The sequence below is a fragment of the Puma concolor genome, chromosome A2 (genome assembly GCF_028749965.1).
Source record: "Puma concolor isolate L17-30 chromosome A2, mPumCon1.1.hap2, whole genome shotgun sequence".
Lineage (NCBI taxonomy): Eukaryota > Metazoa > Chordata > Mammalia > Carnivora > Felidae > Puma > Puma concolor.
The window spans coordinates 93,655,909-93,674,454 of NC_141668.1; the positions used below are offsets into that span (position 1 = coordinate 93,655,909).

The 18,546-nt window shown below is 45.3% G+C and overlaps 1 protein-coding gene across 1 annotated transcript in view; it reads right to left on the reverse strand.

Moving 5' to 3' along the window:
- LAMB4 (laminin subunit beta 4) overlaps positions 1-18,546 on the reverse strand; it is a 114,671-nt gene that overhangs the window by 42,721 nt on the left and 53,404 nt on the right. Inside the window, 8 exon segments of the mRNA XM_086696954.1 lie at positions 464-688; positions 2,403-2,560; positions 3,535-3,766; positions 5,197-5,340; positions 6,731-6,908; positions 15,139-15,259; positions 16,055-16,170; positions 18,361-18,546. Coding sequence (XP_086553080.1) covers positions 464-688; positions 2,403-2,560; positions 3,535-3,766; positions 5,197-5,340; positions 6,731-6,908; positions 15,139-15,259; positions 16,055-16,170; positions 18,361-18,546 — 1,360 coding nt within the window.

Here is an 18,546-nt window from a genome sequence, read left to right on the forward strand (position 1 = left end):
ATAGAGAGAGACAGAGCATGAATGGGGGAGGGTCAGAGAGAGAGAGGGAGACACAGAATCTGAAACAGGCTCCAGGCTCTAAGCTGTCAGCACAGAGCCCGACGCGGGGCTCAAACTCACGGACCGCAAGATCATGACCTGAGCCGAAGTCGGACGCTTAACCGACTGAGCCACCCAGGCGCCCCTCCCCCCTTCTTTTTTAAATCACAGAATCAACCCTTGCCCTCTTCTTCATCAGTGATTCTTGAATTTATACATTAAAGACACTGGATGAACTAGTTCCAGGGCAGATTCCTGGAGATTCAATTCAGTGGGTCGGAGGTAGTCTAGGAATCTGCCTGTTAATATCCCAGCCCAGTCCCCAGGTGATTCTGGCACAGTGCACAGTGGGCCACACTTCACTGCCATAGTTCCCCCCTCCCCTCCCCCCCCACCACCCTTGCCAGAAGCCCAGCAGACTTACTTCTGCAGGTCTGATTGATGGCCGATCCAAAGTGACCCGGTTTGCAGAACTGGCAGTTGGGTCCCTGAGTGTCGTGCAGACATCTAAGGCACTCCCCTGTTACCCGGCTGCAGGACTCTGGATCAGTCACATCGATGTTGTTATTGCAGGCACATGGCCGGCAAGGTGCTCCTGAAATTCTGGGATTTCCATAGAAACCCGCAGAGCATTCGCCACACTGCTTACCTGAAAGAAGGAGAGAGGCAAAGCGAGTAAGAAGAGGTGTGTGTGTGTGTGTGTGTGTGTGTGTGTGTGTGTGTGTGTGTGTGTGTGTTGGGGGAGCAGGGATGGAGACTGTTATAGAGAATAATGAATAATTAGGCGATTTTAGGGGTAACGGGAGGTCACACACTGGAGATGAAGAAGAAAACGTGTTCTGAATTAAAGCAAAACGTTCATTTTAATTTCTTATCCATTCAGAGAGTAAAATGGTTGTTCAGAACTAAGAAGTCCTTAGTGAAGAATGCAAGAGTGCATTCTAGTCTTTCTTCAAAAACCACAGAGTGGTGGGCACAGGGATCCCTGGATCCTTATATAATGGGGGTCACCCGAGTGTGCCTTGGGACCCAAAGCTAATCTGAGCCCCTGTTCTGGTCCTGGAGGTGAACGTGCAGCACCCTGAGATGTGTGTCTAGCAGTGAAGATGGTGACAGTGGTTTTGTTGATGTACGAACCCTGGAGGGTGTCTTTATCAAGTGCCGTCTGGGGAAACCATGCCTGTTACCTTTCCAACCACCGGGCAATGGTAGTCAGTTAGGTGCCTCAACTCTGGGTCTGCTCCCCTCATTTTGGGTCATCCTAGTTAGGAATTCTCTTGTCGGCCAGTCATGGCCTTAGTTCTTAAAAACTGACCAACCAAGCCAAAATGTACATGGAAGAGATCAGAATCTTGTAGAGACATAGGCAGCAAATAAGACAAAATTAGCCGTATAATTTATTATCATCACGGTAATTATCATTGAAGAAAACTTCGGCACCAGAGTTTCAAAATATGATTAAGTCGAGTGGCTTTTATGTTTTTTTCCTTGTTTGCATCACACACACACACACACACACACACACACACACACACACACACTCATGCTTAAACTCTTCAAAATAAAATGTTTGGTAGAGAGACAGACAAAAATATTGAATTGACTTCTACAGTGTCTGTGTGATGCCCAAATCAGTGCTTCAAGACGTCTGAAAAAAGAAGTTATATCTTTGAAATATCAGCCAAATGGATTGGTTGGAATTATATAAAGAAAGCATTTGATTAAAATTTCTTAATTTTTAATTGCTTATGTTAGATGTTGTATAAGACATACATGTTACTTAATCACATATGTATCTTACTTAACATGTGATGATTTTATTTGAAAGAAATCAATTTGATTTGAACTCATTTGGTCAGTTAGTTTTCCAGAACATTATTTAAAAACAGTTATAGCTCAGAGGAATGAGCTTTTGTCATTGGTTTTTGAAACATTCAAATTCTTTGTTCAGTAAAGCTTCAGTGTACTAAGTTGTGCCTTCTTTTTTTAGAGAGAGAGAGAGCAAGAGAGAGGGCCAGAAGGAGGGAGAAGGAGAGAGGCAGAGAGAGAGAGAGAGAGAGAGAGAGAGAGAGAGAGAGAGAGAGAGAGAGAGAGAGAATCTCAAGCTGAAGCCCACACTCAGCAGGGAGCTGGATGCCAGGCTCAATCCCAGGACCATGAGATCGTGACCTGAGCTGAAATCAAGGGTCAGATGTTCAACCGACTAAGCTACCTAGGCACTCCCCAAATTGTGTCTTCTTGCTATTAACTCATATTCGGTACCCCTCAATTGTTCGAGGCAGATAAATTATGAGCATGGAATCGTGTTTTGAGATAGCAGTATGGGATGGGAGAAAAACACCATCATGAACTATATTGTGTACCTGCATAACCTTGAAGACAATTGCAGATCACATCTGAGCTCCAAGGATCCTGATAACAGGAATGAGCAAAATACTGATTACTTGAGGGAACATCCGGACACGGGCAGGGACGGCAGGAGTGTCCTGAAGGAGGATCCCCATAGTAACCATTGATGCACCTGTCGAGACAATTTCTTTTTACCAAGTGTTCACAGGAAAAACTCACATTAGCCGATGTGGATTTGCCATGCTTGAGGACAGTGCAACTCTCAAAAGTCAACATTTTAGAAGATGCTTGCTTGCTCTGTGAAGTGAGTTTTTGATTTTTATTTATTAAAAACTTTTTTGGGGGTGCCTGGGTGGCTCGGTCGGTTAAGCATCCAACTTCGGCTCAGGTCATGATCTCGCAGTCCGTGAGTTCGAGCCCCGCATCGGGCTCTGTGCTGACAGCTTAGAGCCTGGAGCCTGTTTCAGATTCTGTGTCTCCCTCTCTCTGTGACCCTCCCCCATTCATGCTCTGTCTCTCTCTGTCTCAAAAATAAATAAACGTTAAAAAAAAAATTTTTTTTAAAAATTTTTTTATGTTTATTCATTTTTGAAAGACAGAGAGAGACAGAGCACAAGCAGGGGTGGAGCAGAGAGAGAGGGGGAGATACAGAATCTGAAGCAGGCTCCAGGCTCTGAGCTGTCAGCACAGAGCCCGATGCGGGGCTCGAACTCACGAACTGCGAGATCATGACCTGAGCTGAAGTCGGATGCTCAACCAACTGAGCCACCCAGGCGCCCCGAAGTGATTTTTTAAATTTATACTGAAAGTCCCAAGATATAGTCATTAAACTCAATATAAAAGTCCCAAGGTATTGTCATTAAACTCAATATAGTAGCAGTTAATTTACATGTCATATTTCAGGGACATAAAAAGCAAGGTGTCAGGCAAATAAATGCCTAGCTTTTATTTAATCAGACAGCGTCTATCTCATAACAAGATTCTGAAGGACACCAGGACTGATACTCTGTTTCGGCCATCCCCCACCCAGAGATCGTTCTACGCTTAAATACTATTGATAATCTACTCAGCGGTCCTTCAGAGAGTGTTGTGAGACTGGAACAAAAGAAACAAAACTAAAAATCAAAGTGCATCTGAATTCCATACCTTTCACAGTTTCTTCCTGTTGTAAAACCCCCGCAATTGAAGCATGACCCTGTCTCTGGATCACAAAGTTCAGCGAAACCATTACAAAGGCAAGGGCGGCAGTTGGGAAATCCAAAGTAGCCTGCCAGGCACCGATCACAACGGAGGCCAGCCACCTCCCCCCGGCAGGCGCACTGTCCCGTTATTTGGTCACATACAGCGCTCTTTGAGCCTTGAGGGTGGCAGTGACATGCTAGATAAAGAAAGAGAACATGTTGGGTGGGGGCACGTGGTGTGCTGGCGAACTGAGTTATGGTCCTGATTTTGTAGTCCTGAACTTACTGTAGCATTCCAATCAGGTAAATAAAGAGTCTGAGAACCTGGCATATACTGAATACCGGGTCAACGTTTATTAAATAATTCACTGATTCACCCAATGAACAGGATGCTGTGAGCCGTTGGGTCTCATCAGCACTATTTATACAGAGGACCTGAACAAGGAACATGTTTTTTTTTTTTTCAACGTTTGTTTATTTACTTTTGAAAGAGAGAAGGAGACAGAGGATCCCAAGCAGGCTCTGTGCTGTCAGTGCAGAGCCCAAGGTGGGGCTCCAACTCATGAACCGTGAGATCATGACTGGAGCTGAAATCAAGAGTTGGATGCTTAACTGACCGAGCCGCCCAGGCGCCCAACAAGTAATGTGTTTTTAATGACGTAAACTTCCATTTATCACGTGAGTCAAAACTTCAAGATTATAAAAAATGACACCTTTCTCAAGATGGTTGGATTTTTTTCTTTTTCCTGGGCTCAATCAGAAAGGCTCAATCCCTTTCTGACAAAGTGGATCCTTTGAGCCAATCTTCCCTATACAAAAATGGGATATGGAAGACACGTTTGCTCCTTTGTGTATATCCCTTTGTTCATCTCAAGCACTTTTTTTTTTTAAGAAAGGGAGCGGGGGAGGGGGTAGTAATAATGGACCTAAGCACTGTGTGCTGAAAAGCCAGTTGCCAGGGCGCTGCCTTTCTGAACCATGACTGAAAATATATGCTCCTTTACCTTAGGAACATGGTTCCTATGATAGGTTTCTGTGGGGAACAGTATTTTCGCTATTGGCTTACGGCATGAACAGAGAACTGTATACCCTGAACATGACAGCCATGAGAATGTGTCACCATGTGTGGACAAAGGCCCGTCTAAACCCTGATTGATGGGGAGATTATAGAATGAGTTCCATGGCTGTTTGTGACCCCAGCACCACAGAAGGTAATATCTAGGTGGCAGTCTTGTCCCCTTTCTTGACTTCCCAATGTCATCGTTGTTTTAGCCTGGCCAGCCACGGGGCGTCTGTGCCAGATCCTAAAGCTGGGTCGGCACAGCCAACTCATTTCCTGGTGCTCCCACATCCTCCCTGGACGGGGAGAATCACAGGCCATGTTTTCATCATCACTCACGATTCCTAACGGAGCTCTGTACACATTGGCACCCACCAAATGGAGGAATGAAATACGATGGAAAAATTTTCTGTATTCTTGATCTACACGGACAGACAGCCTAAGTCGTGTGGCCAAATTCCCAATCCTTACCCCCTCTTTTCAATTCCCCCTCTGATTTTCCTGCCTTCAAAACTCCAAGGTTGTGCCCATGCATGTCTTTCCCCCCACGGTGTTTTTGCTACGTACGGTGGCAGCCATGATGTCCTAAACCGTAGCTTCCTGTGGAGCACCTGTCACAGCAGCGCCCGGCCACGTGGGGCTTACACTGGCACTGGCCCCCAAGCCGGCTGCAGTTGGGCCCCACCGAGCCCTGGGGGTGACACTTGCAGGCTGCGGGGAGACAAAGGGGACAATTAGAGGTACGGGAAGTGACAGGGGTGCACCTGGTCCTTGTGGGAGCTTAAGTTCACCTCTCTTTCATTAGATACTTCTCTAATCCTTAACTCCCTCATCTGTTAAATGGGGAGAATACAGGATCTACCCCAGGGGATTATAAGGACTAAAGACAATAATGCCTGTGAAGTCTTTAGAACTGTGTGGCGTGTAGGAAGTGCTCAGTAAACATTATGTAATAAACAGATCTTACCAATAAATGTTACTCACTAAATTAATGAAAGGCTTAAAATAAGTTGTTTTCATAATAGTCCCAATATAATTATTATTATTTCCGATTACTTCAATTCCTGATGATCCATGTTGGTGCTGGACTATTTGTTTGATTTCCCTTATTCTATATGTTTCACGAGATGGCAGGCATCCTGAACGCAGAGTCCTGCCGGGTAATGGGAAAAGCCTTTGCTCAGAATTCAGGAACCCCAGGCTTTCATTGCAACTCACTCTATACGAGTGTTTCTCAACTGGGGGGAGATTTCGCTCCCTCAGGGAACATATGACAAAGTTTGGAGACTTTTTTGAACGTTGCACCTGGGGGGAAGGTTCTCCCGGTATCAGGTGAGTAGCAGGTAGGTAGGCTGCTAAACATCCCATAATGCACAGAACAGCCTTCCGTGCCGACCCCCCCCTCCACAACAAAGCATTATCCGGCCCCAAATTTCAAAAGTGCAAAGGGTGAGAAATACTGCTCTAGAGCTTAGTGAAATGGACAAGTTACCTAGTGTTTTGGGACCCCAATAGCCTTGTTTATTAAATGAAGGTTTAATAAAGGATGCAGGATGAAAGAAGTTGTTTAGAGTTCCTTCCAACCCTAAAATTCCAGGATTCTGAATAAGTATTTTTGGAGCATTCTTCCAGGAATCTAGCATCCCAACACTACTGCAAGGCTCTTTTTTAATTTTAATTTTTAAAATTTTTTTAAAATGTTTGTCTTTATTTATTTTGGGGGGGGGGTAGAGAATGCGAGTGGGGGAGGGGCAGAGAGAGAGGGAGAGAGAAAGGATCCTAAGCAGGCTCTGCGCTGTCAGTGCAGAGCCCGACGTGGGGTTTGATCTCACAAACCGAGAGACCGTGACCTGAGCTGAAATGAAGAGTCAGACGCTTGACCGACCGAACCGCCCACGGCCGCTGCCAGGCTCCTTTTTTTGTACATTTACTGTACTGTGCATTGTGATTCCGACCCATCAAGAGACTGCTCTGCGTATCTAATCATTGGGCAACTGGTATTGACACTGATCGTTTGGACTAGACGCTAAAATGAATTGAATCCATTCATGCACGTCCCAAAAAGCAGCACATCGGGAGAGCCCATTAAGCCACTACTTACCTACTGCCCCATTGTTTAGCCTGGCAGACATGCTCACTATGAGCCTTTCACACGCACCCGGGAGCATCTGAGGTCCTGTTTTCAAGGCAATTTCAACACAGTTGTGCAGGTGATATTCATCCAAATCCTGCTTGCTGCAGAAATTCTCCAGTGAATTGATCTGGGGAATCAGACTAAGCTTTGGAAATAATACAAAAGGAAAACGTACATTCATAATGGTCTCCCATTCAAGATTCTACTTATAAAAACAATGAGATCTATGAGAAAATACTTTAAAACAAGATTTTAAGATTTTCATTTTATTTAAGAAATCTTCAAATAGGCACATCTATTGACTTAGGACAAAGAAAATGGGACTTTTTTTTTTTTTAACCCTCCTTAATATATTATTAGCTTGCTAATAAATTTGTCTTAGGTTTCAAAGACTCTTAACTAGGTGACGTGCGATAAATTCGGAAATTATGGCTCAGTGCATCCCATTGTGTCACTGGGGAACTCTAATTCCACAAAACTCTCCTTTTAAAGTTTTGTTCTTTTCAATTACATATGAACAGTTCTACATCAAACTGGCTGCCTCTTGGAGAGTCACAGTGTAGATTAACACACTAATGCTCTGAGAAGTCCTACAAGAAAGCTACTTTTAAACTCTGTGTTTCCATACTTACGTAACCACTTGCTCCTATATTCAAATAACACTAACATCCCATAAACCCAATATTTCACAGATGCATTTTGGGAATTTCTGGCTTAGACCATACAGCGGTTAGAGGGACAAGTGCATTGTTCTAAGCGTCTTCTCAAAGATGACTCGTCTGTAGTTTGATGTGAAGAAAAGCCATACAGTTATATTTCTTGAGAAGATTTTATCTAAGTTATAACCTACTACCATTTACATTTTTTAAAGCTTACTTATTTTGAGAGAGTGAGCATGTACAAGTGGGGAAGGGGCAGAAAGACAGAGGGAGAGGGACAGAATCCCAAGCGGGCTCTGCGCCGACAGCAGTGAGCCCGATGCGGGACGGAACACACAAACCACGAGATCATGACCTGAGCTGAAGTCGGACGCTTAACTGACTGGGCCACCCAGGCGCCCCTAAAATGTTTTTGAATGGCTTGGATGATGCAGCAGAGAACACATTGGTACAGTGGAACTGATCACAAGTTGGTCATTCTGAACAACTGGTAGAAAAAGCAACATTGACATTAAGGTTTAATTCACCAGGTCAGGTTAAAAGAGCAAACTGGGCATCTCCCCTGGCCTTCTTCCTTTGTCCATTCTGAACCTCTTTCCCACGATCCTTTACTTCGACCCTCTTTCAACACCCCCCAGCCCCCCGCCCCCAGTCCTTCTCTGTCCTTTGACACCCCAGCAAGTGGAACCTCAACCCTGGGTGCCTATTTCACAGCGTCTCCACTCCTCAAACCTCTATCCTCACCCTCCCTGCACTGTCTCTTTCTCCTCTTACTTCACAGGGAAAATGGAGCCTCCGACTTCCTGCCTCCCAAACTCCTGGCTCACAGGTACTTCCCCCGCCCCGTTCCCGGCCAAGCGCTTAGGAAGAGGTGGCCACCACTCTGCCCTCAGCCTTTGCGAAACTTCTCTGTAGGTTATGCTTTCGTTAAGCGTTTCCTTTCAACCGGCATGTCAATGTGCTTAAATCTCTCCCATTTGTTTTTTTTTTTAAATTTTTTTTTTTCAACATTTATTTATTTTTGGGACAGAGAGAGACAGAGCATGAATGGGGGAGGGGCAGAGAGAGAGGGAGACACAGAATCAGAAACAGGCTCCAGGCTCTGAGCCATCAGCCCAGAGCCCGACGCGGGGCTCGAACTCACGGAGCGCGAGATCGTGACCTGGCTGAAGTCGGACACTTAACCGACTGCGCCACCCAGGCGCCCCAAATCTCTCCCATTTGTAAAATCACCTCCTTGATCACATATATTTCTCCTGCCACTGCCCCCCCCCCCCCGCCACCTCTGCCCTTTGACTAATTCCTTGATAGTCAAATTTCTCGAAACACGGTCTCCTGGCCACCCTCACTGCCTCTTCTCCTCCCACCTCTCCCGTATGCAACACCTCTTCGCCCACCCACCCCTAAATGTTGGGATCCTCAGGGTTCTCTCATCAGCCCCCTTCTTACTCCACATCCCCTTCCTAGGTGACCTTGACAATGATGTTGCTTTGGTTACCATCAATACATTGTTGACATCTGGATCTAGGTCTCTTGCCCACATCTCAATTAGGGGCTCTAGATCTGCACAGACAGGCTTATTGGTTGTCCCACAGGCACTGCAAACCAACACACCTGAAACCCACTTTCCTTTCCTATTGGGAGGAAATAATGTCACCATCTGCCAACGTACTCGGTGTAGAAAACTGGAGGTCATCTTTTTTTTTTTAAGTTTACTTATTTTGAGAGTAAGAGAGAGAGCATGAGTGGGGGATGGGCAGAGAGAGAGAGAGAGAGAGAGAGAGAGAGAGAGAGAGAATCCCAAGCAGGCTCCTTGCTATTAGCACAGAGCCTGATGTGGGGCTCAAACTCACGAACAGTGAGATCATGACGTGAGCCAAAATCAGGAGTCAGACGTTCAAATGACTGAGTCACTTAGGCACCTCAAAAAGATCATCTTTGATACTTGCCTCTTGGTCATCAACACTCCCCACCCATCCCATGTTCCCCCAACATCGAGTCAATCACAGGCTCGATCCATCTAACCTCTTAAATGTGTCTTCATTCCCCCATCGCAGCTCTAATTGAGGCCATCTGGATCGCCATGGTGGCAGACCAACAGACGTCCCATCTTCCACTCTTACCCCTTTCCCCCATCAATTTCCTACCTTGCAGTCACAGTGATTCCTTAAAAGCCAGTTTGTTCAGATAACCCCTCCTTAAAACCTTCAGTGGCTTCCTATTGCCTCAGGATAAAATCTAAATTCGATCTCTTTTCATTCTGTTATCCCCCAACCTCTTGGCTCAGTGGTTCTGTTTGGGAGGTGCTGCCCCCTAAGGGGGCATTTTGGAAATTCCAGGGGGTGGTTTTGGTTGTCATGGCCATTGGAATGAGGTGTGTTAACTGGTTTTTAGTGGGTGGGGATCAGAAACCCCAGACATATTGACAAAAAAGAAAATCATCGCATGGCTCCTATAGCGTTCGAAGGTCTCACCAAAAATCCATGAAGGAGAAATCCTTGTTTACAATTCTGAGTTGAAAGCCCTGCTCTATGTTTTAAACAAACATGTTACACGATTGTAACACACCTGCTTTCATGGCTGTCTCGTGTAGGGTGATTCTGCACTTATGAGCATGTCCCTGCCTCATTATGTCTTCTGCATATTCATGCCTGTGCACATACATATTGAAATACATAGTGTTTCTCTATAAATTACTCTCCTTTTAGGTCTCTTTGTATTTGCACATCACATTGACGTTATTTGGAAAGTGTAGGCTATAATGCCTATGAATTGCATTTTAAATTGGTGGAGGGTTACAAAATATTTGTCATAAAGTACAAATGGGTTGGGAAGGGGCGCCTGGGTGGCTCAGTCGGTTACGCGTCTGACTCTTGATTTTAGCTCAGGTCATGACCTCACGGTTCATGAGATCGAGCCCCACATCGGGCTCTTGTGCTGACAGTGCAGGGCCTGCTTGGGATTCTCTCTCTCTCCCTCTCTCTCTGCCCTTTCCCAGTTTGTGCGTGCACGCTCTCTCAAAATAAACAAATAAACTAAAAACAAAAAAGAGGAGGTTGGGTCAGGGGATGTTGAGAATCACTGCTGGAGTCACAATGAGCTTTTCCATTCAGGGACCTGTCCCAGCTCGTAGCGGCTCCCCTACCACGTTGCCATTTCCCGTGTGATCGTCCGCATCTCTCCTTTAGAGAGTGAGCCCAGCATGTCCGGGCAGGTGCTGGTCTTAGTCACGCCTGTGCCTACCATAGTGTCTGATTTACAGTAAACACTTCATAAGTGTTTGCTCAGTAGAGAAGTACTTAGATATGTCTAGCGTGGTACGTTCAAGTGGATACTAAAATGACTACATTCCCCAAACACAAACCAAGTGAAGAGTCCCGCAGAAAGAAGCCAGAGGCTAGGATTGGGGATGAGGGCATCCAACCAGGGACTAACTACCTACAGTTCTTGGTTGGAGGCAGCTTAGAGGAGGCCATTCCTGGCACCAAAGCAGATGGACCAGATGATAAGAGTCCTTGTCAAATTATAGGATTTTGTAATATCTTGACTCTCTTCTTCTCCTAGAAGCTTCTAAAGACTTTGTTGACCAAGTGCAGTCCATCCCGTGGTTTAAAAGAATGACAGTGTTATAGTCTAGAATGTCTAATAGAGTTTTTTACTCTAAACACATTTTTACGGAAGCATATATCATGTAATCAGGGTGAGTGAAGGAAATCTGTAACTGTCTCACGATGCTCCCCAAACAAAAGCTATTTGTGCAGGAGGAACATCCAGGATTGAACAAAGCTTTCGTCCGGGCTTCTTAGATGCAAGTGTTAATCTGGCTGCAGAGAAGAAGGGACGTTGAACGGGCCAGGTCTCAGGCCGTCAAGCATCTTCCCAGAGCAGCGAAATCAGTGGTATGGAAGTAACTGCATTAGTCTGTAATCATAGAATGCGCATGGACTTTCTCCTACTGGACATCCTGGGTCAGGGACTATAAGGGTCACTGTGGGTGCCCTGCCCGGATCTTCCCGTTCACCAGCTGCTGTGGCATTGGCTGCTGAAGGCTCACAGCTGTCCTTTTTCCCAGAAACTTGGCACTCAGCCACCTGTCCAGAAGTTCATGCACTCATGAGCCGGGTGGGGTGGATAAGGTGGGTGCACACAGGCCCACCCTGTTGCCTCCAGGTGGGACCAACTCGGTGGCACAATTATGCTCCAGAGCTCCCTGTGGGATCAGCTACACTTCAGTGCAGATCCCATCCTTGTTCGGTTCCTTCCCCTGTCCCTTTGCTCCTCTTCTCCCACGAGCATGCCCTCAATAAATTAGGTGCACTTGAGTCCCTGGCTCAGCTTCGGCTTCTGGGGAATCTGACCTGAAACAGGGATCTAGCATCTCTTCTGAGGTTCTGGCAGTTTGCCGAGATCAGGCTGATCTCCCACTTTTCATGCAGGTTTCGTGGATTTCATAGCTATACGTAAGAGAAGGCGTGTTTGAAAACTGATCAAATGGATATGTTTTTGAGTTAATTTCAAATTATCCATTTATATTATGTATCTAGCAAGTATCATTGCAATGACTTCATTTACACATCTGTCTTCTGTATCAGGCTGAGAATTATTTGAGGGCAGGGACCACATCTGACACCCCCAGGAATCTGCCCATTGTCAGCTCATGTGTGCTCACTGAATAGGTGACGAGCGGGTAATTTGCATGGATGCATGAAATACAGCATCAAGCCATCATCTTTTGAATTTACAAAATTCCAAATGTTCAAGATGTGGATTTAGAATGAGAAATATCGGAGCACTTGGGTGGCTTCGTCAGTTAGGTGTCTGACTCTTGATTTCAGTTCAGGTCATGATCTCATGGTTTGTGAGTTCGAGCCCCACATTGAGCTCTGTGCTGACATCTCAGAGCCTGCTTGGGATTCTTTCTCTTTCCCATTTCTTTGTCCCTACCCTGCTCGCACACTCTCTCAGAATAAATAAACTTAAATTTTTTTGTTTTAAATGAGAAGTATCTTGGGGTGCGTGGGTGGCTCAGTTGGTTAAGTGTCTGACTCTTGATTTTGGCTCGGGTCTTGATCTCACAGTTCGTGGGTTCGAGCCCCACATCAGACGAGAGCTTGCTTAGGATTCTTTCTCTGTCTCCATCTCTCCTCCACTAGCACATGTGCGCTCGCACTTTCTCTCTCACTCTCTCAATAGTAAATAAACTGGGGCGCCTGGGTGGCTTAGTCGGTTAAGCGTCCGACTTCGGCTAGGGTCATGATCTCGCGGTCTGTGAGTTCAAGCCCTGTGTCGGGCTCTATGCTGACAGCTCAGAGCCTGGAGCCTGCTTCAGATTCTGTGTCTCCCTCTCTCTCTGCCCCTCCCCTGTTCATTCTCTGCCTCTCTCTCTGTCAAAAATAAAATAAACATTAAAAATCAAAAAAATAATAATAATAAATAAACTTAAAAAAAAATAAACTGAGGCATATCCTGGCTCTTATCAATTTGAGTTTCATGGCTATTATTATAACAATAAAATCCCTTTGTGATTTGGGAATTACTTAATGTCTTCCTTTCCCTTTCTTTAGTCTGCCTGGGTTCCCAACTTTTAGCTTTTTCCCCCTAAATTAAATCTGTTGGATTTGATTTTCTTACTCTGTGACTCACATGGTGGTCCAAGAGTGCGGTTCTATAAAGCTCCTCAGGAGACAATATGACTTACACGGAGAGGGAAATCACGAGAATTCAAATCCTCATTCAAGAGTCTGTTTCAACTTTCCTCTTCATTTCTACCGTAACAGGGCAGAACCTCACCGCAATCTCCCGTGGCCTTCCAGGTGCAGGATTTAGACCATCTTTGGTGAAGGTCACCAGATTAAATACAAATCACCCAGGTGGAATTGAATTTCAGAGAAACAATGGATAATTTTTTACTATGTCTCATATAGTATTTGAAAGCAATATTTGGGACATATTTATACAATATTCAACTCTAACTGGGCACCGTGCTTTTTGTCTCCTCCCTCCCACCATCATTTCCTCCCTCTTCCTTCTCTGCCCTTTTCTTTCTTCTTTCTTTCTTGCTTTCTTGCTTTCTTTCCTTCTTTTCCTTTTTGCTAAGTCTTGCAATCCTCCATCTGGTCAAATAATCTTACACAATTTTTTTTTGATGTTACAATACCTGAACTTACTGAATAGAATTCAAGGTACACCTGTCTCATACTGAATTCCATAGTAGATGATAAAGTAGCAAAGTGCCAGGTATAAATTTAAAATGTCTGATGGTTAAGAATTGAACACTGAAAACACAACTCATGAAATATGGACATACAACTAAGTCAGGGGTTGTCAAGCTGCCCGTAAAAGGCTAGACAGTAAATATTTTTGGCTTTGTGGCCCTTGAGTTCTCTGTGACAAGTACTCAGCTCTGCCTTTGTAGCTTAAAGGCAGCTGTAGATAATATATAAACAAATGACCATGACCATGCTCATGTGCCAATAAAACTCTGTAGGGCAGTAGTTTGCCAATGAAATCATGATATTAGAAGATTCTCATGAATATTTAAAAATGCAACTATAACAAATTAACTTGGTTTTGGGGCGCCTGGGTGGCTCAGTCGGTTAAGTGTCCGACTTCAGCTTAGGTCATGATCTCGCAGTTTGTGAGTTCGAGCCCGGCGTCGGGTTCTGTGCTGACAGCCCAGAGTCTGGAGCCTGCTTCGGATTCTGTGTCTCCCTCTCTTTCTGACCCTCCCCCGCTCACACTCTGTATCTCTCTCTCTCTCAAAAACAAATAAACATTAAAAAAATATAATTTGGCTTTTATCCACAAAATTACTTCTAAGAGATCCCACACAATTCTATACAATTCTCCTGAGGGTGGGATGAAACTGGTAATTTTACATATTGCCAATCGTCCTGACCGTACATTGGAGACTACCTTCCAGAAATTCATTTGGCAGGTTATTTCAAGAGTCAGAAAACCTTGGCAAGTAGGGAATAGATAGGTAAAAGAAAGCTTAAATTTCGTCAGTGCCCAAACTCCGCCAAGTGTCTACCCTGGGCCCGAAGCTGGGGACAGAATGAAGGGATTGGAAGAAACATCTATGGCCCAACTCTGTGGGGGAAAGACATTGAAAGAAGTCATTCGAGGAAATATTGTGCATCGTTCCGAAAAATAAGAAGACTACAGAAGCACCATAAGAAAACGCTCGTGATACAATGTGAACTGAAAAACATTTGCGTACGTACTTACATGAGCGCCCTGATGACGACAATAAGCTCACGCATAAAGCGGAGCTTCCAAGATGGTGACCGTGAACGTGGGAGAACGTCTCCCGGAACTTTCCGTGGTGCCAGCACGCTGTGGTGGCTCAGAGCAGAGGCTCTGGCACCAGGGAGCCTGGCTGTCATTCCTGACTCTTCGTTCACTAGCTCTGTGACCCCGTGCCTCATTTCTGTTGTCTGTAAACTAGGGACAATGACAGTAGCTACCTCACAGACTGTCGTGAAGACTAACTAATACACTATGTGAGACACTGCGAACCGTTGCTGACACGTGCTGTGCCGTAAGGTTTGCACTCAGTGCTGGTGACGTTTACAGAGACCGCGTGATTTTTTTCTTATAACGCAACAACCTCATTTATACTTCTAAAGAAACATTTTACCATCGAGTCTGCAAGTAGAATTATCATGGGGCTCAGTTTAGAAGGCAGCACCCACGTCGCTTCGTGATACTTACTGAATCAACCAGGATGTGTGAATGAGCGTGGGCCCCACCTTCCAAAGGCTGGGAAAAATAGACGTCGATGGAATATTGTACATCTGGTTCTAAACAGATGGGCGTGGGAAGCAGCACGATTCTGTATTAAGAGAAATAAAGCAGAAATTCAGTGACAAAAGTACAGTTATATAACCTAAGCGGCCATAGCTGCTTCTCCCCCCCCCAGCGTTGAAGTGGGTTCTGCCTCAGAGCAGAGGCCAGGTCTAGACCAGCTCGGGTGGGTTGAGTGGAAAGCAAAATCACACTCAGGTTCTCTGTGGCTCTTCCATAGGATTGTGCCAAGTAGCAAAGCCTTGGTAACCATCAGCCACGTGTTGTCATAAGTGCTTTGGGAAAAGGATGGAAACAGAAGTCCTTCCTCCCGTCTACCATGCTCTCAACAGGGTCTCCATTTTAGTTTGCCACAAATCTCCAATGTAAAATTAGTGGCCTCCAAATCAGCTTTTTGCCCTGGAGACTCTCAGCTGTTGAGGTACTGCCAGCTGAATATTTTATTCCTACTCTTGGAGCGTTTCACTTTCTCACCTCTCAAGGCCATCTGGGGAATGGGAAAGGAACGTTCAAGACCGAGAATCAGGAGATCTGGGCTGGAATCCTGGTTCTGTTATACACCAGCTACGAGGCTGGGGCAGGTCTCCAGGTATTCTCACTCTGAATTTCCTCCTCACCTGACGAAGAGAAAGTCTTCCTCGCTGAGTCGTCAGCAAGATATGATCTTAAACGTGAAGCTTAGTGTAACACAGCAAGCGCTTAATAAATGTCACAGTCTCCTTGAATACACCTCTTCTCCTCCTGAGCTCTTTGCTACAAATTATTGATAGAGGCCTAAAATTCTAAGAAGGCTACTGTGTTTGAGGACAGGTCCCAAGCATACCTGGAAGTCGCCGGTAAAGGGAAGGACTGAGGTCGTGGCCATGGGGTCTCACGTGGACAGTGCTTGCTCTTTCCGAGGGGGTTAACCAGGATCTTGACAGCCCAGTCGGCTGCGGGCTACACGGGCGTGACATAAAAGCATGTTTTTGTGAGGACGTATACACAACACACGCCTAACGGACAGCCCTTGCCATCAAATCTGTAACCCACGGCCCCCTCAGAACAGGGAACTTTGGAGCTGAGAGAAGTCTTAGCGGTTGGCCATCAGCTCTAACACGCTGGCAGCTGAATGGCGGTTTGGGTAGACAGAATGTTGTTTCCGGCCATAGCTCTAGTTCATAGGCTCGAAAGACCCTGGTACTCCGGACAGGGCTGGTCTTTAACGTCTGTCTCCCCCAAAGTCCACTGATTCATCCTGTCCCTGGATCACTGAACAAACATGAACATTTCAAATCCTTCACAAAAAGATATATACTGTTTTTCATCTTATCATGTAAATATTAGGGGTGCCTAGATGGCTCAGTCGGTGAAGCGTCCGACTTTGGCTCAGACCATGGTCTCGCTGTTCGTGAGTTTGAGCCCCGCGTGGGGCTCTGTGCTGACAGCTCGGAGCCTGGAGCCTGCTTCAGATTCTGTGTCTCCCTCTCTCTCTGTCCCTCCCTTGCTGGCAATTCTGTCTCTCTCTCTGAAAAGTAAGTAAATATTTAAAAATTTAAATATTATTATATAAATATATTATTACATAAATTTTCTTATTTTACATTTATTACTAAAATAAATATATTACTAAACCTATTTATATGTATCTAAATATGTATAGATATTTATAGTATATAATAATTAGCTATATTCTGAAAGCCATGCAATTTGGAAATGCTTTTTTTTTTAAGTTTATTTAATTTGAGAGAGAGAGAGAGAGCGCACACGCATGCAAAAGGGGGAGGGATAGAAAAAGAAAGGGAGAGAGAGAATCCTGAGCAGGCTCCACACTGTCAGTGCAGAGCCTCATGTGGGGCTCAAATCTAGGAGCCATGAGATCGTGACCTGAGCCTAAACCAAGAGTCGACTCTTAACCGACGGAGCCACCCGGGCATTTCCAGCCACCCTGGAAATGCTTTTTAAAGATGTCAGAGGGGCTTCTGGGTGGCTCGGTCAGTTGAGCATCTGACTCTTGATTTCAGCTCAGGTCATGATCTCGTGTTTCGTAAGACTGAGCCCTGCCCTGGGCTCTGTGCTGGCCGTGCAGAGCCTGCTCAGGATTCTCTCTCTCCTCCTCTCTCTGCCCCCCCCCCCACCGCTCCATGCCCTCTCTCTCAAAATAAATAAATAAAACTCAAACCAAAAAATTTAAAAAATAAAGATGTCAGAGATGTGTTCTATGGAAAAATTTGTACCTTATATTTTTAATGACTTCTTATACTCACCAGGTCCGAGTTCACTCAAGTCCCTTGGCTTTTATTTATCAGTGAGAAACAGAGAATTATGTCATATCAAGAATTTCAAAGCGGGTCAGCAGCTTTGGTTGTATAACACACAATGAGCACTTCCAGAGTGTGGTCCCTGGAGGGACTCTGGGGACCCTGAGACCATCCCAGCCTCACAAAATACTTTTTGGGGCAGATGGTCTGTGGGGTGTCAGATTATCATTGAAAAGATTATGCAAAGAAAAAGTGAGGAACCACTGCTCTAGATCAAGTGTTTTTCTAATTTGGTTTCTATTCTGTCTTAGATATTTCTCAAAAGGCAGGGGGGAGGGGGACAGGGTGGTGGTGGGGCCGGGGGCGGGGGGAAGGCCAGGGAAGCCACGAGGTGCAGCCTGCTTTTAGTTTTGCTCTTGTTTCAGGGTAAAAGCCAAGTGCAAATAAACGCCTTTTCTGTATCCCTAGGAGTCAGAATCTCTTCACACAGGTGAGCCTGTGAAGTTCTTAGAAAAAAGCCCAAGGAGGGCAGAATTTGTGTTATTTTAGTTTTTTATTGTTCTTATACAAACATTCCATCACCACTTCCTCAGACCTTGTACCTTCGGTATATAATCCCGCTCTAGCCTCTCTCCACGGAATAGAGCACACATGCCTCTGGCTTAGTGTGTTGTTTTAATATCGTTAGGAAACCCTTTGATTCATAATGCCCTCCAGATGTTCTGTTTTTTGGGTTTTTTTGTGTGTTTTTTTTTTGGTGTGGGTTTTTTTTTTTTTTTTTTGCAAATCATTTTCTGACGACCCTATCTAGTAAGACTGGAATGGAAAGTCTTTGTTCGAAAATGTACTACCTCAGGCAGGTTTTACCCTTGAAGAAGAAGTCGGATACCTGAATCTCATAGCGAATGGCGATGGTGAAGTCCATGGGAAGGGCAATGTGGTCGACGGCAAATCTCAAGCCAGCCCCAGGGAGAACCCGGGCAAATCCAGGTCCAGTCCACGCAGTAGGGCTTCCAGGAACCGGTTCTCGGAAAACACCGTGAACAGCAGGCACCTGGCCAAAAGTCACTGAGCC